The sequence below is a fragment of the Cydia strobilella genome, chromosome 22 (genome assembly GCF_947568885.1).
Source record: "Cydia strobilella chromosome 22, ilCydStro3.1, whole genome shotgun sequence".
NCBI classification, from domain to species: domain Eukaryota; kingdom Metazoa; phylum Arthropoda; class Insecta; order Lepidoptera; family Tortricidae; genus Cydia; species Cydia strobilella.
Window position 1 is genome coordinate 2,294,193 of NC_086062.1, and position 23,537 is coordinate 2,317,729.

At 35.6% G+C, this 23,537-nt stretch overlaps 2 protein-coding genes across 7 annotated transcripts in view; one reads left to right on the forward strand and one right to left on the reverse strand.

Moving 5' to 3' along the window:
- Positions 1 to 23,537, reverse strand: part of LOC134751532 (muscle calcium channel subunit alpha-1-like) — a 134,299-nt gene that overhangs the window by 9,153 nt on the left and 101,609 nt on the right. For 2 of the 6 annotated variants that reach the window (XM_063686968.1, XM_063686969.1), the window contains exons 25-44: positions 22,508 to 22,560; positions 21,386 to 21,523; positions 20,679 to 20,793; positions 20,049 to 20,179; positions 19,258 to 19,483; positions 17,289 to 17,387; positions 16,691 to 16,720; positions 15,796 to 15,981; positions 15,186 to 15,288; positions 14,534 to 14,691; positions 12,597 to 12,694; positions 11,752 to 11,840; positions 11,188 to 11,328; positions 9,959 to 9,994; positions 8,444 to 8,609; positions 6,389 to 6,557; positions 6,045 to 6,141; positions 5,716 to 5,794; positions 5,152 to 5,235; positions 4,908 to 4,942 (exon numbers count right to left, since the gene is read on the reverse strand). In XM_063686968.1, the coding sequence (XP_063543038.1) occupies positions 4,908 to 4,942; positions 5,152 to 5,235; positions 5,716 to 5,794; positions 6,045 to 6,141; positions 6,389 to 6,557; positions 8,444 to 8,609; positions 9,959 to 9,994; positions 11,188 to 11,328; positions 11,752 to 11,840; positions 12,597 to 12,694; positions 14,534 to 14,691; positions 15,186 to 15,288; positions 15,796 to 15,981; positions 16,691 to 16,720; positions 17,289 to 17,387; positions 19,258 to 19,483; positions 20,049 to 20,179; positions 20,679 to 20,793; positions 21,386 to 21,523; positions 22,508 to 22,560 (2,233 nt within the window). Of the gene's footprint in view, positions 1 to 4,265; positions 4,757 to 4,907; positions 4,943 to 5,151; positions 5,236 to 5,715; positions 5,795 to 6,044; positions 6,142 to 6,388; positions 6,558 to 8,434; positions 8,610 to 9,958; positions 9,995 to 11,187; positions 11,329 to 11,751; positions 11,841 to 12,596; positions 12,695 to 14,533; positions 14,692 to 15,185; positions 15,289 to 15,795; positions 15,982 to 16,690; positions 16,721 to 17,288; positions 17,388 to 19,257; positions 19,484 to 20,048; positions 20,180 to 20,678; positions 20,794 to 21,385; positions 21,524 to 22,507; positions 22,561 to 23,537 lie in introns of those variants that run through there. The other 4 variants (XM_063686967.1, XR_010128674.1, XM_063686971.1 and 1 more) reach the window with 4 other exon arrangements.
- LOC134751550 (uncharacterized) lies at positions 13,343 to 14,295 on the forward strand. Its single transcript, XM_063687007.1, has 3 exons — positions 13,343 to 13,495; positions 13,715 to 13,797; positions 14,007 to 14,295. Exons 1-3 carry the CDS (start codon positions 13,396 to 13,398, stop codon positions 14,172 to 14,174), a joined length of 351 nt encoding a protein of 116 aa, XP_063543077.1. The 5' UTR covers positions 13,343 to 13,395; the 3' UTR covers positions 14,175 to 14,295.

Consider the following 23,537-nt stretch of genomic DNA (forward strand, 5'->3'; position numbering starts at 1 on the left):
GTACAAAAGTCGCCATGTGTTTTTAACCTACTTTACAGGAGACACAAAAAACTGTTTATTTCGATAATTATTGGACATAAATGAATCAATATTTTTGTGACAAAAGTATTTGCACTTTAACATACATTAAGGAATTACATGAAAAAATATTTCAGTTTTAATAATATGAAAAAAAAAACTTTTTCATAAATATGTCACATAGCGAGTTTTGTTTGGGTCATAAATAACCTCTAAGTGTCTTACCATTACATGGTTAGATTTAATTGTTAAGGACCCTATACATTTTTTGTTCTTTATCGTCACATGGCTATTTAATAATATGATGTGAGCGTTCAATAAAACAGAAAAAATGCTATGTAAGTCAATATATGTAATTGAATTTTAATCGTGAATTAATAATCTACGTACTTTTTTATTATAACTATTACTTTATGATCAATTTGTTTTAGTCAATATCTTTGAACTAAATATGTTTACCTAGGTAACTCATTTAAATTGGTTTGATAATTATTTGCCAGCCCAATAAGTAATCAAATAATATACATATATACGAAGCAAGGAGAAAAACGATAAAAAACTATTTTTTCTAGTTTTGTAATCAAAATGTTGCCTTAAAAATCTTGAAATGTAAAAAGTCTCATCAGTCTCAGTTTTAGGACTTTCTTCTTCCTGCCCTTATCCCACGTTATGTGGGGTCGGCACAACAAGTTTTTCTCTTCCATTCTCCTCTATATTTGGTCACCTCAGCACTCACTCCTTTCTTTCTCATATCCTCTTTCACACAATCCATCCATCGTTTTTTGGGTCTACCATCCGCTCTCCGTCCATCAGCATTCATCCCTAACATTGTTTTGCCTATGTGACATTCATCTTTCCTTATTACACGCCCATACCACGGCGCGAACCTATATACTACTCATCATCTTCTCCGTTACCGGTGCTACTTTCAAACTTCCCCTTATATACTTATTCAACAGTCAAATATCAGATGACAGTCTTGTCATGGACTGTCATTGGTTTTCTCCTGCATTGCTTTATTAAGTAAGTAATCACAGTGAAGTTAGGTTGTTTTCATGATTCAAGTTGTCAAAAAATGGGTGATAATTAGAGGCTCTGGTACTCGCCGATGCGCACAGGGAGAGGGTCAGGTGCAGGGCCCTAAATGATTTCCTTGCACCCGATGAACTGCCGAGGACGCGTCAACAAGGGCACGAACGGATGCAGCAAAGCTAGAAGGACGACCTGGAGGACTTTCGCTATGGATCTCATACCATAGAGGCACACTGCAGTCAAGAATGCAATCGTTGGGCCGTAGAGTGTCGCACCATGACGGCGGCTCTTGGATTAGGGAACGTTTCGCTGCGCAACGTATTAATGACTATGTTGGGCAGCGAAAGGAAATGGAACGCAGTTGCCTTCTTCTTCTACACCGTCATTTCAAGGAAGGAGGCCGCGGAAACGGGGCGTGAGAGTAGGAGCTGAAGACGCGCACCCGAACCGGCGCAGACGGCGGTGAAGAAGATGGGTACAATTTGCTGTCCGCCTAAACCCCTAGCAGGGCCAGCGGGCTGTGGGGGTCCGCACTACACGGCGCTACACGATTGGCAGTGGGTCATGCGTCAATGACTCTCCTTTCCAGCGGTGTGGGTACTCCGGAGTAAGATAAGCCAGGGCCGCTGGAAGGAGTAGAATCTCAGGCATCCCGCACCTCCTTGAAAACGGCCAGAAGGGTGAGCGCCGGAGTGGCTTTTAGTGGGTATATCTCTTTTTCTCCTCTTACTAGGAGAGGATGGTTGCAGGAGGGAGTCCCACATATCCAAATGCCTTCCCAAGCCGGAGGGCCTTTGTCAACAAAAAAAAAAGATTATTAAGGAATTTCAAAAAGTTGAGTTTTAAATAATTTCCGAAATAAACCTGCAATCAATTAAAAGTCGGGCTTTTGAAAATATAGGCAAAAAATATTAAGGTCAACTCTTCTTCCTCTCGTTATCCAGGCATTTTGCCACGGTTCATGGGACCCTGGGGTCTGCTTGACAACAGAACTAATCCCTAGTTTTTACGAAAGCGACTGCCATCTGACCTTCCAACCCAGAGGGGAAACTAGGCCTTATTGGGATTAGTCCGGTTTCCTCACTATGTTTTCCTTCACCGAAAAGCGACTGGTAAATATCAAATGATATTTCGTACATAAGTTCCGAAAAACTCATTGGTACGAGCGTGGGTTTGAACCCGCGACCTCCGGATTGAAAGTCGCACGCTCTTACAGCTAGGCCACTAGCGCTTCACATGAAATAATCATGTTTAGTAGGGACCTGTATACAACTTGAGGGTAGATAATAGTTTAATATACGGTAGACTCGATTGTTATAAGAAAATCCCGCTATGTATAGTAAAACGCACAGTCTAGAAACATAACATCGACTGCAACTAGTATAAAAATATCGCTATGTGCGAGAAACTACATATCGGGAGCAAGCGCATCTAATCATTTTTAAATAAACTTGTAGAAAATATCGCTATGTGTCAAGCATCACATGGCGAGCACACGTCTGTAATTGCTGTTCAAATAAGCTAATGTAGTTATGTGATTTATTCCAGTTAGCGATTATAGGAAGAGCATTCATTGTATGGGCGTCACATACCTACATTTGATAAATCCTTAAATATTGAAATAAGCGCCACGCTGTTTTTGGAGCATATGCGTATAGAAATAAGGTTCAAAATGGCATTAAAACCGAAAAATCGTTAAAAATCACATAGCGACTTTTTTTACGCGCAGCGACGAGCTGTGATCTATTTATTTAACAAACTGCAACTAAATCTGAAGTCCTCGTGAAACTTTACGATTTGTTTTATTAGAAGCTGTCGTGCTCAAATAAAGGAGGTGACTAAAGGATGCCTGAAGTATCATTATAATTCATAAAATATTTATGAAATAGAAAAAACAACACCAACATCTGATAAAGACAATTGACTGTCAGGTTTATACGATTGACTAAAAATAACACCAACATCTGATAAAGACAATTAACTGTCAGGTTTATACGATTGACTAAAAATAACACCAACATCTGATAAAGACAATTGACTGTCAGGTTTTTACGATTGACTAAAATTTACCGATCAATGAATAATATCACATTTTCATTATGAGGTTTTGATTTTAATTTTTTGACTATTGTGAACAAATATTTCTTGTAGGTATTTTCTATACATAAAATTGATAACATTACCAAACTATAGTTTTGTTCTATTATTTTTACAAGTTTTTATAAGTTTTTAAATGTGTTTATGTTTCGGGACTTTTGTTAATTGTCACTCTCTGTATTGTTAAATGTTTTATGGATAATAATGATATTGATCAAAACATCCGTTTCAGCACCCGTTTAAAATCTAAAAATCAAGTTTTACTTTCTCTATAAGCTGCTAAACCTCTTCTATTTACTAAGATGCGACGATTTTTTTTCATGCTGCCATATACAGAATGGTTATTTTTGTAAATATTTAAATACGTATTAAATTCTAGCTGTTAGTTTTATGGATATGATTTTAATGTTACAGCAAATTCAGCGGTTGGTTAATGTGTACAATAATGTGCAACATGGTGTTGGTGTAATAGTCCGGCTAGCCAAATATGGCAGAAGCTTCACATATCTCGCCGTAGCTGGAGAAAATTCCCAATCTCTTATCTCTTTCTGTGTAACGTCGATGCCACATGAAAGAAACAGAAAGGAAGGTTAATTTCTCAGCTCCCTGTTTACTGCCATATCTGGCTGGCCTGACTCTAATGTTAGTCGTAAAAAGTGATTTGATTGGCGGAAGCTCATTGTGATAGTGTTCATGTATACCATCTCTTTCCTCCTTTGTGGTTCTGTAAAGCTTTGGAATTTTAATGCATTCATGTTTATTTTTCTACAATTCGGAAGCTTCCTTCTAAAGAATAGTCAAGATAATTTGCTACATCTAAATGTTTTCCTGATAAATTGTTATCAACTGCCAATGTGAATCTGGTGCTGTAAAATAATCCAAAACTTCAAACATTAAAGGAAAAATACCATTGTATTATTAGGTATCTAAATAATACATACCACGTAATAAGGAAGTGCTTTATACAGAAAATAATAGAAACTAATAAAGTTGTAAAGATAAGGACTAAATAATTAAGGAGTTTGTTAAAAATCAACGATAAAACGTTTAGAATTGTTTTACAACACGCGTCCATTAAGGACTTAAAGAAGGAGAAGGAGGCTCCCAAGGGTGCGGACCTGGCGAGTGCGGTCGAGCTAAAAGCTGGGCGGGCGGCGCATGCGAGCTCGCCGCCCCTGACGAGGCACTGCGCACCATCCGACCTGTCACCACCGGCTTGATGGCTCGCAGACTCCTTCTCTCCCCTCCGCGACACACCGCCTTCGCGTGGGAGAACGCGAAAGGAAGCTTCGCTGCTGCGTTGTAGCCGTATAACGTCATCGTTTTCGACTCGGTTGTTGGCGCGCATTCGCTCGCCAGATGCGGGGAGATCTTCGGCTGTATCGCTTCGAACGCGCTCGGCGACGGCGTTTTATCCTCCGGAGACGCCTTCCTCGGTATCGGTAGCTTCTCCCTGGAAGACGTCGAGTCTTCTGGATGGATCTTTTGTCTAGACACCGCTGGGGACGTTTTTATCGGAGCCACCTCGCTCGGCGTCGTTAGATAGTTAACGCAACCGAACGCGAGACCTATTTGTCCTAACATCTCTGGGTAATTAGACTTTTGATTGCTGATACGTTACCGGATTCCACAGAAGGATGCAGTGAAATAGAAGATCGTGTTAGGAAAGGTGTTAGTACTAAAGCTAGGGTTATTTGGTGCTGTGGGCCAAAAGGATGATCTACTTTTGGGAAAACAAACTCAAAACCACACAAGACTACCTTTGTAAGCGTTCTTAAGATCATTTGTGGTTTTTCTGCAACGTAACAATTAATTTGCATTTAGAATTGGAGAAATATACGGATTATATTCCAAATTACGAAATAGTTGGCCTTGTGAACAGAAATCTTAATGTGCAAATATCTTGCCAACGTTATAGCCTAAACTACATATATTAATAAAATTATAACGACAATAACAATGAAGCAATGATATTACATTGGTTGTTAAAATTTTGGTACTCACTCTAGAACTTGATATATCTTCTCTGATTCTCCATTGAATATTAAAGGTCTAAGTGGTATTTGCTCCTTTGGTTGTCCATTTGGTCTGAAAGTCCAAGTGATTTAAATGACAACACAGTTATATGTTACGAAATTAATTACATATGTCAGTCCATCTCAAAGGGTGATTTAAATCATAACACTGCAGCAAGTGAGTGCTCTGTAGCATTAAGATATTATAGATGATATTGTTAAAAACAATACAAATAAAAAAATCATTTGGGGACAATCTTACACATATCGACCTAACCCCAAACTAAGCAAAGCTTGTACTATGGGTACTAGGCGACGATATACATACTTATATAGATAAATTCATACTTAGATACATAGATAATAACCACAACTCTGTAACAAATATTTGTGATAAACACACAAATTAACTCCCTGACCGGGATTCGAACCCAGGACCTCGTGCTCCGTAGGTAGGGTCACTACTGACAAGGCTAGGAGTCCGTTGTAATATTGATGATGGTGAGTCATGAAAGTATTATTTTCTTTGAAATTGTTTGAGTAGTTAACTTACACTGTCGGCGCTAGAGGTAAAGTCCCTACTCCGTATTCTCGTTGCATCATAGAACTCAGATGATTACCCACTCCTTCTCCTAATGATTACAAAACAATTGTTATAATTTACAAAAATATAAATGTGTAGTGTTTTTCGTTTGTTTAGACATATTAATCCTTATTATTCGGTTTAAAGATCTTTATTTCTCAAAATAATTACAATAATTCACTTTCATTCAGTCATATTATTTAATAACAGTTTAATTCGCAACGCGTTATGAATTTTAAACGATGCTATTTGGTTTTCTAGTACTTTAAGTGAATTTTAATTAAAAATTCTAAATTTACCCATCGGAGGTTCCCCCGGTTTCCTGTGTCTGATGTGCCTGTTGGATCCGTGTCTTCGAATGCTCGACCACACCCCTCCGAATAATGAGTGGTTTCTCTGTTTAGACATATTCAGTCTTATTAATTATTAAATTCTGCATTTCAATTCGCTGTGCATTACCAGTTTGCCAGTATGCCATTGGGTCTTAAAACATGTCCTTGCTTAAAAAATCTGATCCAAAGAAAACAAGGAAATTGATTGCGCCGAAAATCCACTTTTAATACAAACATGGGATAGTTTGTTGATTTAATTATTACTTTTAGTTTTAAACGAATGCTTCCTTTTCAATTTCTGTGTTGCTTACCCTATGCATAGGCACATCACATTCTGCTGTAATGTCGTCGAGATTCCCTGATATAGCCCTTTTCAGCTCAGGTCCTGCTTCATGAAGAGTCCTCAGACCCGCTTGGAGAGTCATCTGGTGACAGGCTTCGTCGTTCTGCCTTAACTCTTGCTCCTTCCGCTTTTTGAACCTTGTGGTAAAGAAGGTAAGACTGAGAATCGTATGGTACATTGACGGTACTTGTGCATCTAAGCTATGAGATGGAAAAATCTAGTGAAAGCTAGGCTAGCATGATCTAGGAGCCATCGTATACATATAATCTATAAAATTGGAGTAAAATGGCTATTTGTATCTTTGAGAAATTGCGTAATATACTTACCAATAAAAAATAAACAATAGTAAAAGTGCAATGGAGATATTAAAACATTATTATTTATTTATGTTGTAGAAAAATCAGCAGCCTAAGTAAAATATTATGATTATAAGTGCTATAATTTTCCTAAAAGTAAATCGGACAAAGACCACCTAGTTTAACGATAATTTAAGTTTTTAACGGAATATCACAAAAACACAACATTTAACCATATAATATATAATACCAAAAGGAAAATTTAATGTACCATTATTATTTGGAATCGGGAACAACCCAAAGACATGCCTTGAAGCTTTTTGTGGGAGCATTATTTATATGTTTATTTACGTCATCATCTTAGGTACATGCATGGAACCCAAACTATTTGCGGGTAGTTACGTAAATTTTATATTCTAATTTATTTACCATTTTTACACTGGAGCCACACTGACGGTAATGTATAATCAATCGTGATTTTTGTTCTGTTCCTTACATCAGAGAATAACATAAGAAATAAAAAGCCTAAGGATATAGTGCTGTGGATATAGCAAAATGGCACCCAAGTCGGAATATTATTCAACAGCATTGATTTCAGTTTCAAAAAAATCAAATATATTTCAGGTCTTGTTATTGTATGATTTTAACAGTATTAACGCACGAATAGTTTCCTTAAAACATTTCCGAAGGGAATAACATATGTGACATAAATATTTGTCGATAGGTATAGTAACACAGCATTAAACGTCATAGTTAAAAAAACAAAAAAGGAATTACGAAAAGTCGACATAACCGCCTATGTGGAGCCAGCATTAGGTGTTGCGTAAACACTAATTGGGAACATTCGAGACCTAGACATACGTCCGATGCGTTACTTACGCGTGATTCCTATGAAACAAAAATAACAGTGTCAGTGTTCGAAACAAATCAAACTTTAACTGAATGGAAATAAAATCCAAAATGGACTGATTAAGCCAAAGAAGTTATGTGCCAATATCCTACTTTTTTCGTTATATTCAGTTACAGAAAGATAATAAGTATTGAGAACAAAAGTTTTAACGTAATTGTATATCTACTACATTGCTGCTTTGTAATGCCTTTTTATTTAAATCATGAAAGAGAACCACGAAACACGGACACCGAAATAGAAAATAAACATACCTATATCTAAAATTCATAACAGCGAATTCGAGTAAATTGTTAAATAGATTTTTTATATATTTCAAAAATTATATTTGGTCGGCTCATTGGTTTAAAACAAATACGCCGAGGTGGGTTGGTTGAAAACGCCTTCTAAGAGCCATCCCACACTAGCGTCTTCCAACTCTTCCAAGCGTCGGCGCGGCGTCTAGTCAACTCTATGGCTGCTGCTCGACGCAACGTTGGCGCAACCGCGCAGCGACGCCATTTTCCATAGCGCTGTCTAGACGTTGACGCTCAAAAGACGCTAGTGTCCACCCCACACTAAGTGCCAGTTGCACCATCCGCACTTAACAGACTGATCAACGTCACCGGGCGCGCCGCGGCGGTTTACTATGAAACTTTCCATAGAATAAAATGTTGCGAACTCTTTAACGATGACAAACAGTTTGGTGCAACCGATCCTTAAAAGTTAGGAAAAAAGTCTAATTAAAACAATTATTTCATAAGACCCAATTGAAATTAAGTTACATCAGTAGGTGAATAACTATATAATTAACAAGACAAGAACCCTTTACCAATATTACCTTCTAAAGTAGTCCTGTATCAGGAAGGTGGCATAGAACTTGCCGACGGTGATCTCATTTGGGTCCCCAGGTGGCGGAACCACCTGGTCCAGGAGTTTCGGAGACGTTCTCTTCCAAATCTTCTTGATGACAGCTCTTAGTTCTGTGTTGCAGTCGTCAATGTTGCCTGAGGGGTAAAAGAGAGGTTCGCAAAACTGTTCAAAATGGTACCATTTTATTGCTTTCTTCAGCAGTTCAATCGTCAATGTTGCCTGAGGGGTAAAAAAGAGCTTCGCAAAACAGTTCAAAATGGTACCATTTTATTGCTTTCTTCAGCAGTTCAATCGTCAATGTTGCCTGAGGGGTAAAAAAGAGCTTCGCAAAACAGTTCAAAATGGTACCATTTTATTGCTTTCTTCAGCAGTTCAATCGTCAATGTTGCCTGAGGGGTAAAAAAGAGGTTCGCAAAACAGTTCAAAATGGTACCATTGGCTTTCTTACGCAGTTCAATTTTACAGTTTAATTTATTAGAAAAGGGTTTCTATTGTAACATACATTCAAAGTCAAAGATCGTCCTAAGGTCTCTCCAGCAGAACAGTTAATAATGAATACAAGGAATTATTTTACATTGTTTCAATACAAGATATAGTTAGACTAAGATAAGTCTGGAACGAGTGTTATATTAAACGCCAAACTTCTATGAAACTATGACGTTTAAACAACACTTGCACTGCGTATTCTATCAAAATCGTTGCAGACTTTTCTTGGTGTAAGTCTAGAAAACTAGAGGTTTGAGTCACCAAGTAGGTAATTGAAAAATATCTGTGACAAATCGAGAAATCAACAAATAAATATATACAAGATAGATAGGTAAGTTATTGTTATTTACATTGAGTGCCCCTATATTAGGTGCGTCTACTTTAAGTTATATATTATGTAAGTGTTTATGTTAGGTATAAATGAGTGTTATTCCATATTCTAGTAACTTGGTGTGTCTAAATTTATACCTACATGTGAAGCCTTAGGGAATGAAAACCGGTAAATTTTAACGTAAACCGTATTCTTTACGCCAGAGATGCCAGCATGCCTGGCTTGGGGATCAGCACTAATGTAACACTGTTAGTATTGTATTTATGAAAAAAACATTTTGTATTTTGTTTTTATTTCTCATACTAAATATTTACTAGTTGCATTCCCTATGTTGTCTAGTGTATTCTAACATTTAAACAGTAGAGGATAGACGTTTACATTTTTGTTAATGTTATTATACAGAAGAACCGAAATTGTACGAAACTGACAGTTAGCAAATGGGTCAAAATTATTATAGTTATCTTGTCTGACTCTGTCACGCTTTTATTTGTCTCTTCTATCAAATAAACAAAAGAACTGTGTTTTTCTAGCGATAGATGCGATATACTTCACAAGACAAAAATTAAAAATTAAATTACATCTCATACAACAAGCACCACTAAATAACATGTTTTCGGGACAAAAACCAAGACAACGATAAGACTTTTGACCCAAATGATGACTTACTGGGAGTTGACGGTGCAACATTTTGATTGCGTCTTCCTGTGGTCAAGAGGTTAACACCGTAAGGATTTGTGTAAATGTATATTTTTATAATAACCGCTTATTAGGTACAACAAAGTTTAAAAAAATAAAACAAAACAAACAATAACTCAAATAAGCAATTATATACAACTTAAAACTATTAAACCTAAAATATATATACAAATAAAAAATGCTCCTGTCTTACTTATTTACTGTTTTTAGAATCGTTAAAACTATAGTTAATTTCATAATTGAAATTAGGAATCATGTTTAGTCTCAGGCTTTGCGTTGGTAAAAGTATCTTTTGTGCATAAGTATATATAACAACTTTTTTTTTTTGGTATCGCAGATGTGGGTGTGAAGGCCGCTAAACTCAAGTGGGATTGGGCGAGACACATCTGTCGCATGCGCCCGGATAGATGGGCCAAATAGCGGCCGAATGGGCACCACAGATCACCCGAGGCAGAGGCAGGCCAAAAAGGAGATGGCGAGACGACCTATACTCTTTTTGTTGCGACTGGCGGGAGCATGCACAAAGCCGTGACGAGTGGCGCGTGGCGGAAGACAGGGGAGGCTTGGCTAATAATAATTTAAAAAAATTGGGAATTTGTGAGTGTTGTCTGTGATTTGTAATAAAGGTGTAGTGTATACTATTGTCTTCATAGTTATAATCAAGCCTATATGCGTACATCCTAGCAGGCCTCCTGTCATTGTTTAAGTGGGTTGTGTTATACGTACCTAATCCTCTAGCTCAGAGGTCGGCAAACTTTTGAGCAAAAGGGGCCAACAGCAGTTAGAAATCACCAGTTTTAGGAAGCTCAACGAGCCGCAAATGTTGATTTCAAGGGTCTAAGAAGTCTCAAGTATTAATTTTTGTGTCACTTGAAGAGCCAAAATTGTACCACCAAAGAGCGGTTTACCGACCCCTGCCTTAGCTTAGAACTGCCATCACCTATGTTACTGATTACGGAAAAAATCCATTAAAAAATTTCGGTTAGGAAGACCGGCAAGAGGTAAACGGTTTTACCTGATAGACGGTCTTCTCCAAATTAATCTTAACAATAATCGCATTTCAGGTTAACCACAATAATATTGATTCTACGCAAAGTTCCCCAGACGGGATTAAAACTATATAGTAAAAATGGGTTCTAAAGGCGTCCCAGACGGACGGCAGCTTGTTATTACAGCAAGATGAAGCTAAGTATTGATACCCTCAGTTTTGATCTTCAGCGAAGTCCTGACGACGGCGAAAAGGGTAGCGTTGAAGAGTACAGTGCCGTCGGAGTTGAGCGGCATGTTCATGGAGACCAGTCTCTTGCAGGCCACGCGGTGTGGACACAGCTTGCCGAATCCTGCAAGTGGATGGTGCTTAGATATTTTTGTAAAATTATTGGAAATTTTCACAACCACCAAAACAGGATTGGTCTTATGGGCACATCAGTCTGAGAGGCGCAGAAGTGTCTCACCAAAGCAAACGCTATAATATATTTTATATTAAAGGAAAAAATGGAAAAAAATACGCTTCCGGCAGGACTTGAACCCGCAACTTCTGCAATCCGTGCATTGCTCTTAACCAATTGAGCTACGGAAGCCTACCGTGCCAATATTTCATTCCTTCCCTTATTAATACATGCCTTTGGGGTGGCGTATTTTTTTTCTTTAGTATAAAATTAGTAGTATCGCTCGCAGCCGTATATGCTTGTTAAAAAAGACTATAATATAAGTAAGTAAAGAATACATTTTGTTATGTAAATATGTGGAGGTAATGGACTTACCTAAAGGAGGACTAATTTTTCTTAACAAAGTAACTACATCTAAATGTTTTATCCGACCCTTCGCGTCCGGGTCGTATTCACTCCATAACCTGAAAATAAATTAATTTAATACATAAATAATAATGAAGACAATTTGTAAAGTTTGTAATTAATAAAAACGATGAAAGAGTAAATCAATATTAAACTAATTTTATCATTTAACTCACATATTATTAGCGCTGAGCAGCGCTAAGTACTCAGCCATGTTAGTGTTTAAAAATGGAAACCTAAGCTCTTTGAGACATGTCACGCGTGTCTGAAAATACGTGAGTTAAACTACCTACTAATTTTACGACTTCCTATGACAGTTTAAATTCAGGTAAATCAATATATTTATAAATTCATGTACCTATACCTGCGAGTAACTCTTTAAATTTACTCATTCCTTCTGGAGCACAACACACAACAGCAGTCACTTTGAATTTTGAATTTGGACCTTGCTGCGCGAAAATAAAGTAAACAATTGAACGTGTTTTCCAATTAGTGTTAGTGGCTGGTGGTGTGCACTGTACGTTACACACACCTTCACATAATCTGTCTATATATTCCGTAGGTTAAGGATCATATTTCAGAATTAAATCATACTTTCATCCTGGCAGGATCGCCATGTGAGGTGTGGCGTCAATTGTAGTGTGGGACGTTAATTAAGACAACCAATTGGTTATAACTTATAAGTATGTCTTTATTCTGGATAATGTTCCTATTAAGTGCTAGCGTATACTGCGTATACATATATAATAATAGGCTACGTAAGAGTGTGCGTGGCTTAGCGCACATTACAGTTATTCGTGGTTGGGAAGCCTTACCTTATAAATTCATCTAAGTGGTGTGGTCCCAGTATTGACCAGTCTCTGGTCAAATAGTCGAAGTTGTCCATAATGACGGCTACAAATAAATTGATAATCTGAAACAAATAAACACAAACTTATTATCAAGCATCAGTCTCATCTCATCACGAGCACTATGAACTGAATGACTTAAATTGTATGAAACAGTTGAAGGTTGTTCCTAGAAATCAATAGATCACATTTAAACTTTAACGAGGCGCGTTAAAAACCCGTCCACACGGGAAAATCAAACTGTCATAAAATTACTTAGATTGTGCGTGATAGTGACAGGAATCAGGATGGTCTAAGAAAATTTGATGTCCTAAGCATTTCTAGACCACGGTTCTTAGGTTTTGGTGGTTCACGTTTCCAATATTTTGACAAAAAAATCGCCAATTTTCGATTGATTTGTATGGATTGATTTATTGATCTTGACTTGTTACCAGTGTTACCGCGTAAGAAAGTTAGTAGGTATTTTACAGTCACCATCAGTTATATCGGAGCGGCCATGTGCTCACAAATATCTGAACACGCCTCTATTGTCAAGGCGCGAGTGCGTGTTCAGATATTTTTGAGCACCTGGGCCGCTCCTATATATCTGATAGCGACTGTGCAATCGGAACTAAATATCCAATTGATATTAATATACCTATCGATTTCACACCGTTTAAATACAAGCCATGTTACTACATTTCCAATTACTGCGACACATTCAATTGTTAATAAAAAGCCATAATTTTTAACTTGGATAAATATTACCTTCGTAACGATAAGCAATATGGGTCCAAAACAATTGATACTATTGGTTCTAGTATTGAACCTTGCCATAAATGTGGTCTGTGTTCCAAATGTTATTCCGGAATATGTTTACGAATTTGGTAAGTTACTTTTGAACTGAGATTCTTTTCTACTTAATGTGTGAACAAGTACCTACACAAAATAGGGAAGAAGTACGTCGTTGACTAGAAAAAAAGCAAGTCATTCATTTAAGTATCTTTATCTTTAGAAAATTATTTATTCATTTTCATCATTGACATAAGATATATCAGCCAAAATTCTAGGACTGTTTAAAAACGCTTATATTAAATTATTTGCAGGTATAAAAGGCCGTGGACTAAAAATATACAGTAATGATAGTTGGATTGGGTGGCTTCGATTTAATACACAAGTCAATATACCTGTAAGTATTATGAAAAATCTAAAAAAAAATACTGTTTTTCAATCATGGTTAGCAATTGACCCCAAGATGTTGGAGCACGAAGTCTGTCTTTGAGAAAGATTTTTATCGGAGGCTTGTATTTACAAGCTTATCGAATTACAAATGGTATATTTTCCTCAACTGGCTTTTCTGTAGTACCAATCAAATAGTAAAACGGTTGATAATTTCAGAGTCCACCAGACACTGAAGTGAGCTACGTCAAAGTTACAGTGAAAGCGATCAACCCCCCAAAAGTCGACTACGATGAAAATACCAAAACCGTCAGTATAAAATACTCGCTGGTTGAGTTTTCTGGCAGTACGTACAAAATTTATGCTGAAGGTATAAAGTTATATTAGAAATGGATAGAGATATTGTTTATCTAGAATTTCAAGACAATGCGGAATTTCCCTTTATTGTATCTGAAATTGTACAATTTATTTCGGTAAGCAATAAATCAGAAGTAAAAAAAACATTTTTATTTGCTTTAGATTTAAATAGGGAAGACATAATAAGCAGCATTTTCACCGGGTAGTTGTCTATAGATATGAGGAAGGATGAATAAAGAAAAACCAAGGAAAAGGTGGATGGACAATGGGAAGTGATATGAAAGCAGGTGAATGATGAGATGATGAACGACATAGATGTATGGAGGAACAACCAAAAAAAGGGCACGCGAATGAAGTTGTCTACAGTTAGTATTTTACATTAGTCTTACCAAAAAAGAACACAGCACGTAGAAAGAGATGAAGTAGGGGAAGGCGAGCACGGAGCCGCAGGAATTGACGTTCTCGCCGGGTTCCTCTTCGTAGTTGTCGTCGCACTGCACTTCCGGCTCCGGGGATACCCCCATCATGATGTCCTGCCACGCCTCCCCTGGAACCGACAAAAATAATGATAAGATAATACTACAGATAATGATTCTTTTCTGATCTAAATTTACCTACACTTCAAAACTGACTGTTAGTATGGGTAAAAATAATCTTTCAGATCTAGAGTTGAATTACTTTTGGCACTAATTAATTCGTCCTAAAGTAAATCTAATTCCATTCATGACTCTTGGATATCTTTAAAATGGCACATGAAATGACATTAGGATCTAAATTCTAAAATATAGTAGAGACGCTAATAATCCTAGACTGGAGACTGCTAAAACCGGAAAAGTATAAATATTAAAGAAGAGGGAATATAATAAACACATAAAATTTTCATAAAGACCTAAGAAATGCGTAGGTAGAGAAAATTTACAAATGAAATTTACAACAATTTTCACAGTTCATGCCTTTTTTAAGAATCTGTTGCATCGAAAAATCCTGGATATATTATAAAGCTGAAGCATTGTAAAGATTTCTGTTTATCGACATTCTTACCTGTAGCTGAACGAAATAGGACTAGAATGGCTTGAGGGAATGTCTGGAAGTGGTTGTTCCTAGTGATCGGAGTTTCATCGTCTATGGCTATTTTCCCAAACACCTGAAAGCAAAATCAAAGACAATAACTATAAAATCGGAGACAATAACTATTACAAGAAATATTTCAATGGTCCGAAAATAACATTAACGTTCGGAGCTGGTACATGTTTGGTTGCGATAACTTTTAATCTTCGTTTGGTTACCATTCAAGTGCGGTTGTTCTTAGGAAACTTGCTTTGCGAGATTATTTTCGAATATCAACTGCACGAAATATTCCTTTCGTTATTATTTGTGACAAACCTACAATTTTAATTAAAAGCGGTTTATAAAGCTGATGAGAGTTTTGAATGATTCACGGTTAGTTTCACTAGACTTATATTGACCGGGATATGGACCGTGATTACCTTTTGTATTGTTTTTGAGCTCCCGATATTTCGACGCAGTCACATGCATCTTGTTCACGGGTGACTGAAATATCGGGAGTTCAAAAACAATACAAAAGCTAATCACGGCCCGTATCCCGGTCAATATACCTAAGTCTAGTATAGTAGTAAGCGGATGGTCTTACCTGCATCCCCACTACAGCATAAATGAAGAACAGCATCAAAATCAGCAAGGCAACATACGGCAACGCTTGAAATGACTTTATAAACGTCCAGAGGAGAGTCCTGATCCCCTCCCCTCTGGACAGCAGCTTCACAAGTCTCATCACTCGGAATAATCGGAAGAAGTTGATCGATGGTATAGAAGTTTCCTGAAATGTTTATAAGTAGTAAAAAATTTAAAGACAAATATTTTTGATTAAATAGTCTGCAACGTGAACAGACCAACATTTGTGCCATTTTCAACCAAAAGGGTACTTATTGTCGCTTGCCAGTAAGGCGCTATTTCCATATAGCTTCAATTAGAAATCAACCTTATCAACAATCGACAATGTGGTACCTTTTGGTTGAAAACGTCAAATTGCAGATTTGAAACTATAAATATTAACCATATTAATATTTAGCTTTGTGACACAATTTGAGAGTATTTTTATTAACAGGGATACTGTTGTAATTCAATTGGTAACTTCCTTGACTAAAAGAAAAATGCCTAAATATTTTGGCTAGAAGTATGGTGTTTTTTATTTTGATAATGTTAATGTCAATGTTATATAATATAAGAATTGAAAAATGTTACAGCTAATACGTCATCAACTTAACGTTTTGCTCTTATTTCAGGATATTGTGACAGTGTTACATTTTTACATTGCATGATATTGACTGAGTGCTCAGTGCGAGATGCATTTGCGATATTGGAAGTTGCAGGTTTGCTTGTTACTGTCCCATCGTCTATATCTATATGTACATCTAAAGCTATATCGTTATCTTTATTTACAGCATTAAAATTAAGTTTCATTTTATTTTTAGGTATTTATTTGTTTCGTGTTTGGGCAGCTATTAGTGTCGCAGAGTGCAACTTACCTTTATGTGGGCTTTTGTTAAACCGCTTCCCTGAAATCAACATGTTATCTACATTTGTAATAACATGGGAAAATATTACTACATCATGCGGCTTACATGAGTCATGAAATGATTAATAAAAATTGTTTGCAAAATGGGGATATAAATATTTTTAAATTACTCAGGTATGTTAGAAGTCTAGAAGAGTCTACAATTATACACACTTACTCAATCTATTCTTCACAGTTTGAAAGTATTTATGGGACAATGGATACTGTACTGTTGATTGTTTTATGCATCAATAATCTAAGGGCTTGAAGATTGCTAGTTATAGAGTAAGCTACAACATTTACTTTTGTATCAAAAAAATCATCCATGCGCGGGACAGTAACTGTACAATTTTTATCGAAAAAGTCACTTTTAATATTTTTTTATTTGTGTGGTGTATTTTAAATGTTTACCTAATCATCATTATCATTACCTAATATTTCAATACGATTATTTCTATGAACTGATTATGTCTTTCTTGGTTTTATAGCAAATAACTTTTTCAATGTAAAATAGTACATTTATTGTGATCGGTGACTGCTATAATACTAGTGGTGCGCCGCGGTGTTACCTGGTTTTTGAGCTCGTTGACTTGTGATACCACAATATCTATAATACTTCCTAGCACGATGATAAAGTCGAATGTATTCCACGCGTCTCCAAAATAATTCTGAAAATTAAAATATGTGGTAATATCACTATATGGAAATTAACGGAACATAAAGTAGTACCTAATTATAGCTTGGGCCTGACAGATGATTATTACTGTAATCAGAGTTGGCCGAACGTTAATTGCAATTAACCATTAACCAGTACAAATTGAACCGTAAATGGTAACGGCAGTTACAGTTTACGGTTCAATTTGTACTGGTTAATGGTTAATTGCAATTAACGTTCGGCCAACACTGACTGTAATCTTCTACTTTTAAAACGTGTTTTATAATAAAATGAATGCATTAAAAAAGATAAAATCATTATAGAGTCTGTGCGAAAAGAGAAGTCGTATAGAATGTATTGGATCCCATACATTTCACGAGTCTTGTATTCTCGCTCAGACTAACCAACTGTAAATCCGATAGTAGAAGTAATCATCGTGTATACAGGGTATTTATCTAAGTAAATAGAGCAGTGAGAGTATATTAGTAACTACAAAAGATAGCTAAATTTGCTCTTGAGTATGTCGAAGCAGATTTTGAACAAAAAAACGGTATTTTAAAATGAACAAAAACTACTTATTACATCTAACAGTAAATTGATCCCGGACAAATGTATAACAAACTGGAAGCCTTTTCTCTGCGGTAAATAGATAGCCTAGAGACTGTAAAAAGAGATGATAGTATGGAACCATATGAATCAGCAGCATAAACATTATCATCCAAAAAAAACTTTTGAAGGATTACTAATTAGCTTAAATTTATATTATAATCAAAACCATCCTAGTGGCTTCTTAAAGTAAAAAATATTATAAACTGTCTGTTATAAGTAGTTTCTGAGTTTTCTTCGCATTGCCTATTTAAATTAATCATTCTCTATTTGAGTTTTGAATGATTCACGGTTAGTTTCACTAGACTTATATTGACCGGGATATAGACCGTGATTACCTTTTGTATTATTTGTGAGCTCCCGATATTTCCCGGTCAATATAAGTCTACATTCTCTATTTATTTTGGATACTGTTATAATTGTACATATATAAAGAAAGAACAAAATACATCAATAATCCTACAATGCGTTTTATACAATTAAAGTGCCATTATTTTGAGTTGACAACTGACGCTTATTAATGTTTTTTTTATTAAGATTAATACTACATATTACATCAAACAGTGGTCAAAAGAAAAGTTTATTTCTACCGATATAGTGAATAACAGAAGACTATATACTATTAAACTAAATCGTTTTATTGATAACATCTGATATATACTTTATTATCAAATTATATATTTATATTTATATATTATTATCAATTTTGTTGTGATTTATTCACTACATCTGTGTAGCGTTATCGACAAGAATAGCAACATAACTATTAAATACTACAATGGAAACTAATAACAACCGACTTCAATAGATTCTGAAAAAATTAAAATTAGCCAATTATGTCTATCTGTGTGGAAAATAACTGTATTCTTCGGTAATAAAATAAAACAATTTACATCTTATAATAACTCTGAATTTATTTTACCTAAATGTGACTTGTAATTTTTTTTAATATGTTCAAAAAACCTCTAAAAATACATCGATTGCCATATCATCCTAAATATCTTAAAATCCTTAAAATTTGGTTTAGGAATTTAAGAGTATATAAAAATTAAATGATACATAAGGGAAAATATGAGTCAAATTTGTGATAAGTAACCATTGACATTGACATGCTACAGAGATAAAAATGAAATTAATTCAGAATTATTAGTGACACCGAATCTATTTTCGTCAATATACCTGAGAACCTCTTAGCGGCTAAATGAAACGAAAGCATCGATGAAATAACTGTCATGAGAAATGATGCTGATGATGATAAAATTGCTGGTGATACAAACCTTAAACCTAAAGGCAGCGAGTTTGAAAATGAACTCAAGAGCAAAGACAGCGGTGAAAATCATATTGAGCATGTCCAAAGCTTTGCTGTATTCGAGGGGCTGATTGTGGTACTTCATGGCTAGTGTGATGGTGTTGATCATGATGAGGACGAAGATGGCGTATTCAAACGGCTGGGACGTGACGAACCACCACACTTTGTATTGAATGCGATGCTTTGGGATATACCTGAAATATAAATAAGAGTAAAAGATGATTAAGAAATATTATGAAATTTTAAGAAATTAACTGGGAAATGCTAAGAAAAGGCTTGGTTTCAGGTGATTCTGAAAACATCTGATTTTCCAATGAATACTGTAGGAAGTTTTATTAATTTTAATTAATATATAATACTTTAATACTGTTTCACATTAAGCGCCACTTGCACCATCCCACTAACCAGGGGTTAACCGGTTAAACCGTTAACCCAATGTCAAGTTGTGCTGGTAACCATGGTAACGTGACACTGGGTTAACGGTTTAACCGCTTAACTCCGGGTTAGTGGGATGGTGCAATTGGCGCTTAGTGTTATGTTGACTAAATTTAAAATAGCTCGCTGTGACGATGCTGTTGAAGCGGATATGCGCGATTTGAAGCGGATTAGCGCGTTCACCAAGCCGATAACCGGCGGCCCTGGCGGGTGATTGGGCAGGATCGAGACAACTGGCCTGTACTCGTATCGGAGGCCAAGACTCATTTTGGGTCACTGCGCTATCGCCATTAAGTAAGTAAATTTTAAATAGTGTCCATGTACCTTCTTATAGGTTTAGCTTTCAGGGCGAACTCTATGCAGTTCCTCTGATTCTTGTCCAGTTCACAGTTTTTATACTCTTGCTCTCCCTCGTTTTGGAATGTAACTATGACGAAACCGACGAATATATTTACCTGAAATATAGTTACATTAAAATTTATGGATTCATTTTACTGTGCACCCACAGTAAAAGTACAGTAGGTATCTAATTAATCTTAAATTTTCTTAAATTTTGATCCCGTAAAATTACTCATACTTCAGTTTGTGGCAAAAAATTAAACTTTCGTCGCAAGATCTTGTATAAAAAATGACAAGTTTCCAATTATTAATACAATGTTTAAGTATAAATCCTTCGCGGATATCGGTTCCAGCTTGTACCTTTAAAGTTAGATAATAAGTTCACCTAAATTAATGTTTTAACAAGCAGAAACATCTGCGAACGATGCCATCAAGCCCAGAATAAATTTAAAAGTGGAAAAATTCACTAGCCGCCGTCGCCGTGAGTTCAAGCTCACCCAAGGCAGTAATTTTTCCACTTTTAAATTTATAAGTTCCCCTATTCAATTAAATGGTTTTACATTGGGTATTGTTTAAGATTATAAGTCATATAATAGTAATCATAGTAAGACGCACCATAAAGAAGGCAATTATAATAATATAAATAATATAGTAGGCTGCGACGATTGGACGGAAGTTAGTAATGGGACCACGGTCCTCTTGGTTTGAGTCGATTGACACATACAACAACCTGCAACAGAAATATTTGTTTTAGAGTCGGACCAAGTTAACTCTGCAATACTCTGCATGGCATTTGCAATGACAAAGTTTGGCAATATCATCATAAATGTCACATTTCTGTGAAAATATCTGAGTTCGAGTATCAGGTCGGTGCAAAGTTAGTTATCCGTCTAAGCTTTTACTACTAATTAGTTACGTAGGGGTCAAAAGTGGCTCCAAATGGTTCGTGTTATAACACACGGCCGCTGCGTCGCCAGTTCTCTTTTTTTTTGTTGAACTTGGCTTGATACGCTGCCGCGTGTGTAGATTTTGATAATACAGCATTATCACCACCAGTGCCACAGTCCATCTACTGGGCCTCACTGAAAATCAGCGTCGCGAAGAGTGCCATGTGGCTCATGCAGTGACACCAAGCTGAGTAAGGACCATTTAGCGCAACTGCATTTCATTTCGTGTAATTAGTTTTAGTTTTATGGAATATGTTGTGCTAATAATTTTCTTTATTTATTTATTTCTTTCTTTCTTTCTTTCTTACTTTCTTTCTTTCTTTCATTAGTGTTATTGGATCTTTGGAAAAGAATACAGTAAAAGTAAAAACTTACGCAGGCCATCCCTCGAACGTAGAGACGGTGAACAGCGTCAGCATCCCTTTCATAACGTTGTCAAAATGGAAGTCATTTCTCTTCCACTCTCTATCCCTAACTACGTAATTTCGATTTTCAAACACAAGGTATGTTCCTCTGAAAAATAAAAGATAAAGTTATTTCTTAAATATGCATATTTAAAAAAATATATATAAGTTATTAACTTAATGTCAAAATCACAACAAAATCAAAATGTTTTAAATGGTTTTATTCAAAATAGATTCTAAAAAAAAAATTGTTAAAAAAAGGTTGAATTAAACATTGTTATACATTAGATATATGTAGATACAGGGAGCAATTTTAAATGTCAAGATAAACCATGGATATAGGTATAGATAAACAATTTATTCGTTAATACACACATATTAAAAACAAAAGAAACAGAAGAGATACAAAAAAGCAACATTAAGATAAAAACAAAACTTAAAATAGTTATTTGTGCAACAAGAGAGGAAAGTTGGTTTTTCTTGCGAGTGTTTATTTTGAGTCCCGAGAAAGCGAAAGATTCTAAGTTAGAATCTTGAGCGTAGCGAGGGACTTAAAAACACGAGATGTAAAATAACTTTGCTCTCGTGTTGCACACATAATTTTTCACCTCAGTAGTGAGAACATATTAAAGGTTAAAATGCATTTCGACTTACACAGAATAATACAGACAAAAAAACAAACAAATGTAATAAAAGTATGAAGTGGCAGTTCATGGCCTTCACTAAATTAAAAAGCTACTTTGTTTTCCTCACTGCAGGAAGTGACGAAAGTAGGCTTGTTCGAGCTGCTAAGGTGAAAAAAATAAACCGTAGGATTGCTGTGTGCGTTGCAGCAAAACAAAAGGGTTCTGGCTCAGTTATACACTCCGCTCTTTCGAGCGAAGCACTGGCAATTCAAGCTTAACTATAGATACCTACCTAATCCATATCCGACTAAATACACGTGTTTAGGCTACTAGGCTTTCTTTATTAATGTCAGCTCTTATTAGATTTGGTTAAATAATTGAATTTATTATCATATAATAAGTACTATGAGTTACGCATTTAATTACGTTGCGCAAAAGTTACACCAAATGAATAAATTGTTACTTACTGACACTCTGCTTTCGTCATCTTCGAAATATCAGTACATCTAAAAAACTTTCCCTGAAACCAAAACTCAATGATCAATAACGATTAAATTTAAAACCAAGAAATTAGTACCATGCTTTGCAACTACATAAACATGAGTCAATTTAAATCATAAGATGACGTTTAGCCTGTTAAAGGATTTGATGATGTATCTACACAACTCATTTCTCATGATGAAAAAACACTATACAAAAGCATTGATATTGGCTACAGAATATAAGTTTCTTTTGAATGATTTTCCTATTATGCTCGGTTTAACAAGCTGACGGCTTGCAAAACTTTATCTCAATAACTGACGGTAAAATAAAGCATCTCGTGAGTATTTTTTTATAAAATTAAAGTTAGATAATACCTCAGCAACTCATGCAATTGGCTTGGTCATATATGTGTGCATGTTATATTAGACAAATAGTTTGTCACTCAAATACATTTTATATCAAACGCAAGACTCAGGTCCTAACCACGCAGTTAGATGCCAATGCCACAAAAACTCAAAACCTTTGAAATATTTAGAAGCATTATATAATGCAAGTTTATGATAGTCCTGGACCAGGTAAAGAAGTGAAGTTAGACTGCAAACGTCTGATTTAATTCTAGCACAAGTGTTACTAATAAAATAAAATTTAACATTTTAATAGACCCGTGAATTTAATTTTCATCATCGAACTAAAACGAAATATACACCAACCAGAACCTGAAATTATGATCAATACGATCATGCTATAACACCTAGTTTGCATGCGGCTAGAATTAGTTTAAGACTGAGATATTCTAAAAAGAGTTGAACATATTGATGTACAAATTACTTTTACAGCAGATTCTTCATATAATACCAAACAAATAATAACTACAATTTTGCATTAAGATAATATTTTGTATTTTGTAACACTATCATGTCATTCATGTCAAAACATGAAATTTGATTTTATATCATTTTGGATAAGTACAGTATGGGAGCAGCTTAAAGTTAACACATGTATATAAATGCTATT

What these genes read in the sequence shown, in the direction of transcription:
- LOC134751550 (XM_063687007.1), top strand. Translation starts at nt 13,396, where the DNA reads ATGGGTCCAAAACAATTGATACTATTGGTTCTAGTATTGAACCTTGCC. An exon ending in GGAATATGTTTACGAATTTG is followed by an intron (nt 13,496 to 13,714) that starts GTAAGTTACTTT and finishes AATTATTTGCAG; the next exon opens with GTATAAAAGGCCGTGGACTA. An exon ending in ATACACAAGTCAATATACCT is followed by an intron (nt 13,798 to 14,006) that starts GTAAGTATTATG and finishes TGATAATTTCAG; the next exon opens with AGTCCACCAGACACTGAAGT.